Source organism: Camellia sinensis, chromosome 8 (assembly GCF_055761805.1).
Source record: "Camellia sinensis isolate YWXY chromosome 8, ASM5576180v1, whole genome shotgun sequence".
Taxonomy (NCBI): domain Eukaryota; kingdom Viridiplantae; phylum Streptophyta; class Magnoliopsida; order Ericales; family Theaceae; genus Camellia; species Camellia sinensis.
This window is the reverse complement of record NC_138968.1, coordinates 51,770,446-51,780,000: the sequence shown is the minus strand read 5'-3', so window position 1 is coordinate 51,780,000 and position 9,555 is coordinate 51,770,446. Positions and strand designations below refer to the sequence as shown.

General features: G+C 37.0%; 1 protein-coding gene across 1 annotated transcript in view; it reads left to right on the top strand.

The window, feature by feature from the left end:
- Positions 1-6,274, top strand: part of LOC114319822 (phosphoinositide phospholipase C 6) — a 24,990-nt gene extending 18,716 nt beyond the window's left edge. The window contains exon 9 of the mRNA XM_082882619.1: positions 5,679-6,274. Coding sequence (XP_082738745.1) covers positions 5,679-5,972 — 294 coding nt within the window. The 3' untranslated portion in view covers positions 5,973-6,274. The remainder of the gene's footprint in view (positions 1-5,678) is intronic.
- The last annotated feature ends 3,281 nt before the right edge of the window (positions 6,275-9,555 follow it).

The following is a 9,555-nucleotide window of genomic DNA, read 5'->3' as shown; positions in this document are numbered from 1 at the left end:
CCATATAGAGATTTCCAAAGACGACAAACTTTCCTAACATACTCTCCTTTAGCCCGAAATCCAGGTGGAGGATCCATAAAAAAAGTCTCAAGTAAGTTCCCATGAAGAAAAGCATTTTTGATGTCCCGTTGATAAAGAGGCCAAGAATGTGTTGTGGCCAAGGATAAAAGAAGACAAACTATAGTTAACTTCGCAACAAGAGCAAAAGTAGCACCGAAGTCCTTATGTGGTATTTGAGCAAATCCTTTGGCAACTAGGTGCGCCTTATAGTGCTTCCCAGAACCATTAGCAAGGTATTTCACACAACACCCATTTATAGCCCACGGTCATTTCGCCAAGAGGAAGTGGCACAAGATCCCAAGTCAAGCAATTGTTTCAGTTTGCGTAGTGGCAACTCACTTGGGGTGCTTGAGAGCCTCAGACACTGATTGAGGAATAGACACAAACTCAAGATGGCTAAGAAATGCCCAGTAAGAATTTGAAAGACCATCATAAATAAGAGAGATATTGGAAAATAGGGTGATTAGTAGTACTAAACCAACTATAACAGGACACAGGATGACGATCACTGGAAGGGTAACGAGGAGATGGATGGGATAAATAAAAAAACTATGAGAGAAGGAATACCTGAACTTAATGCCCAGAGAGGCTTTGGAGGGGGCAGAGTGCGAGGGTGACGAGAGAAAATTTGCAAAGGATAAGCACTCAATGGAGACACAAGCTTAGGCAACTGGGAAGGAGGTGGTGCCACTGAGGATGAGGAAGAACAGTCAAAGACGTGAATAGGATGGGCATTGGGTTTAACATCCTCCACAGACGCATGATGGACATGTTCCTGCAATAATGGATTAGGACCATAGAAAGGGACATCTTCAAAAAAGGTCATATCCAAAGAATGATATACTGTAAGCGACGAGAAATAGGATCATGACACAGGTACCCCTTGGACATCGTAGAGTAGCCCAAGAAGATACATCTAATCAACGTATCATCAAGTTTGGTTTGAGTAGGACTCTTATTTTGAATAGAGCAAGTCTAACCAAATACCCGAGGCAAGATAAAAAATAAAGTGATATCCGGCTAAAGTACTTGAACAGGAGCCAAACCCTTCAAAACCTGATTAGGAGTCATATTGACAAGATAAATAGTTGTAAGAACAGTCATGTGCCAATAAAACTTGGGAACAATCATACCTCAAAGAAGGATCAGAGGTATAACTGCAAATAAGCTGTTGGAGAATCCCCTTTTTATTATGATGAGAACAAAAAGCATCATAAATATGTTCCCCCCTCCCCCCTTCCATTATTAGACCGCATGTTCCGAACAGTGGTACAAAATTGAGTTTTAATCATCTGAAGAAACTAAGTAAAGAAAGGTAACACATCATATTTATTTTTAAGCAGATAAATCCAAGTACAACACAAATGATCATCAATAAAGGTCACATAATATCGGTGACCAACGAAAGCAATAATAGGAGATGGTCCCCAAACATCAGAGTGAATTAAATAAAAAATACTAGAAGCACGATACATACGAGGAATATAACTAGTGCAAGTATGTTTAGACAATTCACACACCACACACTGAAATTTAGAATATGCAAGCTTTATTAAATGACAGAAATAAAAAGACATCAGTAGTGAAAATTTGCATGTCCTAAGCGAGCATGCCATAGACTCAATGTTTGAAAAGTAAAAAACATAAGAATTAGACTATGGTAAGACAGATGCTTGCAGACTCGAGATAGTAGAATGTGGTGATGGAGGTTCTCTTTGAAGTAACATAACCCATTGCACTCGTATCCCTTGCCAAAAATTTTGTTCGAACTCAGATTCTGTAACACATAATGAGTAGGTAAGAAAATGACTGCACAATTAAGATTCTTAGCAAGTCGATTCATTGATAATAGATTATAAGCAAAATGAGGAATGCAAAGGACAGAGAGGACAATGTAATATCACAAGCTAGAGATACATCACCCTTATGACTAACACAAGCAGTGGAACCATTAGCTAGACAGACATTCTGATTATGAATAGGGGCAGAAGAAGAGAGGAAGGACGACTCACCAGTCATATGATCATTTGCTCCAGAATCTATAACCCAAGTAGGTTTGGCAAATCGAACACGAAAAGCAGTAGGAGTACCTCTGGCAAGGGTAGTAGTCGACGATGAGGGTATACTTTGAGCTCAGGCAGTGAGAGAACCAAGTTGTTCCTAAATTTGCCCAATCTGGGACTGTAACCAGTGAAATATTAGATGTGTCCGTGGTCTGGACAATAGCTGCAGTACGAGAAGGGCTAGAGGTTCGAGTCTGAGTAAATCGTTGCTTCAACTCCGGATTGAAGCATTGGGCTTTAATATGCCCAGTTTCCCCGCAATGGTGGCATACAACTTTCCCAAGCGGAGCACGAGATCTAGAATTGGCAACAAGAGCCATTTGGTCAGAAGGGGTAGACTCTGAAAGTAAAGGAATAGGCTGAACTAGGCGACGGTGGTGCTTCCCACTATCAATTGTATCAAACGCTTCTTACAGAAATGGCATAGGAGAGGTGTTTAAAATCTAAATCTGAAGAGATTTGAACTCAAGTTTTAAACACATCAAGAACTAATAAGTATATTGCCTACCAGGACATTTGAGCACAATAGATGCGGCCTCAACAAGAATGTCACTCAATGACTCGTACTATGCTAACTCCTCCCATCGAGATTGTAAGTAACCAAAAAGCTCTGCCATAGAGAAAACTAGGGCCTCCTAAGATACACGGGAAATATCTTGATTTAGCTCAAAAATGAGAATCATTACAGGCATGGGCATACGTTTGTGTCAAAGCTCTCCAAAGGAGCTCAAAAATACAAGAATCATTGCCAGCATGGGCATACATCTGTGTCAAAGTGCTCCAAAGGCGAGGAACTGTGTCACAATACATAAACATATTATAAATACATTGTTCGATGGAGTTGAAAATCCAACTCAAAATAGTACAATTATCAATCTCCCATTGAGTAAGCTTGGGATCATTTACCTTTGCCACCCAAGTACAGACGAAGGGAGCGACTCCAGGTGGCAAAATTTTGCCCATTCAGTAGAGCACTGGTGATATGATGAGCAGGAACTGACTGAGAAGTAACATCGGGTTGCACTGCATTGCTAGCCCCCTCACCCGTAGCCTCAACTACGTCAGTAGCATCCATCATTGTGAACAATAAAGCACAACACACAAAAGAGAACAATGAGAGCTAGAGACATGGCAATCCAACAAAAAATGTTACCGAACACACCAGTAGCCCTAAAGACAAAGAAGAGAACAAAAAATTCTGTGTTACCAAGAAGAATGAAGAGAAAATTGACTTACCTTTGATCAAGGTATTGCATTTTATATATAATGGAGTAATATAATCATAGAAATGGAAATATGAAGAAAAAAAAGAAAGGAACGAATATAGAAAGAAATCTCCTAATATTTCATGATTGGAAGTATCATGGGATTTACATATTATTCTAATATAAATCTAATTCCAACATTAGCTAGCTTAACTGGTAAAGTCTCTTAGTAAGTGTGCCAGAGATTTGGCATCAAGTCCCGTCTTCATCCAAGTGGAGGTGGGGTCATGGGCAGGGAGGGCTACCCCCATTATGTAGTTCATCGCCATTGAACCAAAAAAGAAGGATAATATGGAGGGCTTTGCTAGGATAAGTAGCATGTCTCGTGATTCATGTACATATTATAGTCAACTTAAAACCCACCCACTCAATATGGTACCGTTCTGTGATCATGACTGTTAAACTATAAGATTAATAATTTTTCCAGCCCGTTTGGATGCATTTTTTAATCCATTTTTGAAAACCCAAAACCCAAAATATATTTCAAATCTATTCTTCAAAACCCAAAACCCAAAACCAAACTAGTTTTGGGTTTTCACAAACAATTTTTGAAACCCAAAACCCAAGCCCACGAACCAGTGTCTTCTCAGAGCCCCAAATTGAACCTCTCTCTCTCTCTCTCTCGCTCATCTTCAGCCCTTTCTCTGCTCGAAACGCAAATTTCTCAGAGCCCTTTCACCGATGTGTATGTTGATGAAAGGTAGTCGTTTTGTCCTACTTCTTGCTATAAAATTGTTTTACTTGTAGATTTTTTTTAAGGACATCAAACTTTGTAATGAAGGTTATTGCCAATTCATATAAAAAATTGAAACAATATGCATTGTTATTTGGAATTAATATGTTATTATTTTTCAATTAGTGAAAAAAATCAGCTACATTTAAATTCAATAGACCTGTGTCTTATTCTTAAATAATTTTTAAAGCTTTGTTTGGTTTATGTTTTGGATGTAAATGATCTACATATACTTAAGCAGTAAAAAAAAAGATGTTAAAGATTAGATATAAAACCAAAAATATGTGTTAAAATTTTTAAAACGTTTATAAAAAATAGTAAATACATAGTGAAACTCTATCGTATAGATTAGATTAGATGCATCTAAAATGTACAGTTAGATTATGTATATGAAAGAAGTAAACAAATTTAACTATAATATTGTAACAAAATTTTTGACTACAAGACAAAAAAACGCACAAGACCCAAAAAAACTCAATATTGAGTTTTGAAAACTCATAACCAAACAAGTTTTGAATTCAATTTTCTAAAAACTATTTTGAAAATATATAACTCAAAAACTACTTTTGAAAACTCATGACCAAACAGGTTTTGAATTTTCAAAACTAATTTCAAAGCTAAACCAAACGGGACTTTTACCAAGTGAGACATCCACATTTTGTAAACTAATCTGGAGGAGGTGGCGATTCTATCCGAATTTCAGAATTTACGGGTAAAAGTATGGTAAAAGTCAAGAACCTAGGGGGGAAATGCTATGAACCATGGGCATTCCATTTTAGTCACAGAATCTGTTTTCCGACAGTCAAACACACATGCCTCGGATATGTTGGGACACGTCATTTAGCATGTCAAATTTATTTTATTTTATTTTTCGTGGGACACACGTCCTATGTTCGAACGTGTCACATGACACATTTGGGGTTTTATTATAATTTTAGAAAAGTGGTTTGGTGGTCAAAGTATAGTTTTTGAGAACAAAAGTGTGAAAATTGAATAAAAACTATCCACTTTTCATAACATGTTCAAATTTAGATATGCCTTAAAAACAACTCATCTCCTTGAAAAATCAATCTCCTCACTCATCTTGCTAGTGTTTCCTATTACCTGTTTTGATTTGCATTGGTTTTTTAAAATTTTTGGCTCAGACTTTTGTTAGATAGTAACACCATATTATTATTTCTTAACAAAATAGTGGAGATTTATATATATATATTTTTTTTATTGGTGATCTATTTATTATTGAATCTAATGCTTTTGACATTTGTGATGTAATGGTTTATGATTGATGAACTTTGATTAATGTATGTAATAATAATACACATTTTGCATTCTATTAGCTGATTGGTTTATATAATAATCAAGTACAGCTTTGAAAAATTTCAAACTATAAAGATTTTAACTCCAAATGCTTGTGTTAGTATCTTTTAAGAGTTGATATTGAATAGGATTCAGATTCATCTACTTAGATGTATACAATTTGTGTTATATTTTTGTGGTGGAGTGGAGTTGGGAAAGCCAAGAAATTCATACCTATCTGCCGCTAAAACTGTATGACAGGTTTATATAGTAGGAGTGCCAGCAGATGAAGCCAAGAAGAAAACGAAGGTAATTGATGATGACTGGACACCTGTTTGGGATGAAGAATTCATATTTCCATTGACGGTTCCAGAGCTGGCTCTGCTTCGAATTGAAGTACGAGAACACGACAGATCGGAGAAGGATGACTTTGGTGGGCAGACGTGTTTGCCTGTCTCAGAGCTGAGACCAGGGATCAGGGCAGTCCCTCTGTATGAAAAAAATGGAGAGAAACTTAAGTCTTCAAAGCTTCTTATGCAGTTTCAGTTTGTTTGAATTCCACGGTCTTTGCAAATGCATGCACATGCATGCACATGTTGGTGTATTATATATTAGTATATGCTTCAATTTTGTTAGAAATAAAAATAAAAACTAAAGAAAACAGAATTTGATGGATGAGGACGGGTCTCTTCTATGCCCTTTTGCTTTCTTTTGTTCATTGAAGCTATGGTAAGGAATTTTGCAGGGTAGACTCTACAAATGCAAAATATGTTTGTATGGCACTTAATTGCTTTTGTCTGTTTTTATATGTACTAGCAGGAATATGCATATAACTTTGAGGCAAGAGTTTTCCTTAAGATTTTCCAAGGGTATCATATAGCAGTTATATATATATAATAATAACTGCTTGCTCAAGACTGAAAGGAAGTTCATGTCTTTACACAAATAGTTCCTATGAAAAATCAAAATATCTATATTGATCCCGGTATAATCAGTTTCTGATGTATACAGTAACACATTGGTACACATAAGATTGTCCAACAATTCTATTCAAAGTCAAGTTTCATGATTGAAGGGGCTAAATATAAAATGGGTCGAACCCAAGCCTTGGGCCAGCCTAATCCATTAGACTCAAGACCTGAGAAGCAGGATAAGCAAGTGGACCTATCAGATTAGCTCAATTACATCGTCAACAATCCAGTCGAGTCCTCAAGCATTTGGGCCCAGCCTGTAGTGGAAAGGTGAGTCCAGCCATGATGTTGGATTGAGTCGAGCCGCAGGACCTGACCCTTGGTTTGAACTCAAAAGGGGCCAAACCCACACAAAGATATCATACTGGGCTGGCCCATCTTTACGAGCAATCTCGAAGAGGGCCCGTTAGAGACCAAGCTAAAGGGATCTGTTAGAGAAACGTGAAAGTTGTTAATGCAAGCACATGAAGGATACCACCTCAGTTGGTCCCCTCCCCTTAGAATCACGGAAACAGTTGATAGAAGGAATGTGATCGGTTATAAGCATGGTTACAATAAGTGTATACACCCATGGTCAGCTACCAGATGATCCCTCACCTGGGGCAATGCTAAAAGGAAACTTGGCAGCACTAAAGCTCCATGAAACTATCTTGGGCAACAAGTAAAGGGTTCTATATAAACTACACTAACTTCACATTGAAGGTAACTGATCTAAGCTGAACCATACTCACTTAAACATAACTCTCTACACCTAGAGAGGGCCTCTCATCTTCTCCAACATAGAGAGGGCCCTCTCATCTTCTCCGATTACTTACTCCTACATTGGAGGGATTATCCGACCAACCCTGGCTGGGTAGCTCTAACAGAGCTTATTGTTGCAGGGTCTTAATTCTCGGATAGTCCAGCCAAGTGCGGGGCTCCGGTCCACAATCACTTAGGGCGGTAATCGGTACACACAATGACAAACATGGCTCATATAGATTTGGGTATGAAATCAGTACATTGTGAGTTCAAGGATCGATTGAAACGACAAGCACTAATGCTTCCCTGCCTCAACTGGAAGGGCTTAAAGGTGTGCACAGTTTGGCAACCATGGCTCATGTAACCATTGCACGACCTCAAAGCTCGGAAACTTGGTTGGTTGAGGTGAACACAATTTATGTGAATCGATCACAGCTTGGTCCAATTCTCATCCACACTGCGTAAGCATACCCCATCGACACTTAACAATGAAATTCGGCAACTAACAAGCCAGGATCAAATTATAAAATGATGTGGATTTGTTGCTCTTAGCAGTAATGGATGGCCTTGCAATTATGTCACTCTAAGCAGTTGTGTCAGATGTTCAAATATTTTTATGGGGAAATTACCACCTGATGAGGGCAGTAAAAGAAGCTTACAGATCAGTAGGAACTGACTGCAATTTACAACAACAGTGAAGAGTGGAAAATCTATCATTTATATATTATAAGAATGTAGTATGAAACATGAGAGACCTCTAAACTCTTAATATTAAACTCTAAAGTACTCTCTTTTCTGTGGCATTCTCTAGAATCTCATTTACTCATTTCCCTAAGAGCACGTTTGGTATGATGGAATAGATTGGAATGGAATGCCCATTCTAACTTTGCATTTCCTTTCCCTTTTTCTTTTTTGGTACATCTTATCTAAATGCGAGAATGCTTATTCCTTCCTTCAACCTAAGGAATGGACATTCCATTTCATCATGGAATCACTACAAAATCTAATCATTTTTTTTTTTTTGTACTATAAAAAAAAATTTATCATTTAGCTTTCACCATCATTCCCTTCTACTACCACCCAACCAACACTGCCATTGCCACCCTATTACCACCTCAACCACCACTACTACAACTATCACTACCATCACCGCCACAACTACTACCACTAGGGGTGAAACTAGAAGAAGATTATAGGGGGTCATGGCCTCCCTGTTTTTGTGAAAAATACTGTTCATGATAGTACTTTAAAAATATATATATATATATATATATACCATTTCATACATAAAATTGCCGTCAAATATAAAATCTTCTCCTATCTTGCATTCTTTTTCTATTTTGCACCAAAAAAATTCTTCATCCTATTAGAGATTGCTTCTATGGTATATAATTTTTTTAATGTATATATACAATTTACATATCATATTGTACATACATGTGTATTTGTGTATATGATGAAAAAAAATTATTATTCTTTTGGCCCCTCCGATAATAAAATCCTGGTTCCATCCATCAACTCCATAACCACCACACCACTATACTACCACCATTGTACTACCGATGTCGCTACTACTACCACTATTACCATCACAACCATTACCACAACATCTACAACCATAAAACTAGCACCATTACCATTGTTAGAATCACTACTTACAACCACAACTCCCACAACCACCACTGCCTCCACTACTACAACACTACCTAGGATGGCAAAAGGGTAAACTACCAATAAGTCTTAATAGTTGAACTTAATTTCCATCAAATCTTATTGAAAATATTTCCTAGTAAAATCATTACTAAAAATAATTTTTTGTGACGATTTTTTACATGTCGCTAAAAATTGACAATTAGTGATTTTTTTTTTTGTCATGATTTTTATAAATTGTCATCAAAACTTATAATTAGTGACGTTTTTCTGTAATGAATTTTTCAAAGTGTCGCTGAAAGTTGAAAATTAGTGATATTTTTTTGTAACGATTTATTTAAACTGTCACTAAAACTTATGATTAGCGACGTTTTTTAATAATGTTTGATGAAAAATGATATTAATTATTATAGGACCTATTTGGCAATAAGTCCACTTATTAGAACCTACGCGTAAGTTTTCCATGACAAAATCCCCTGACTTGATTGTATTTGTTCCACCCCAATTTTAATTTAAATGGTTTGAGAGAGTATTGATTAGGTAGGGTAGAGTATAGTGGTATGTATGTTAAAACTGTCAAGTTTATAGTAAAATATGAAATTGTATCACTAAAATAATTGAGTTTAAAAGCAAAAGTTAGCGAGAAAACCCCAAAAAATCTGATTCGTTTACCATTATTACCACCACTACCATCGCGAGAACCACCACTCTATCACCGTTGCCCACCACTGTCACCGCCACTGCCGCTACAACAATCACCTCCATCATGAGAACCA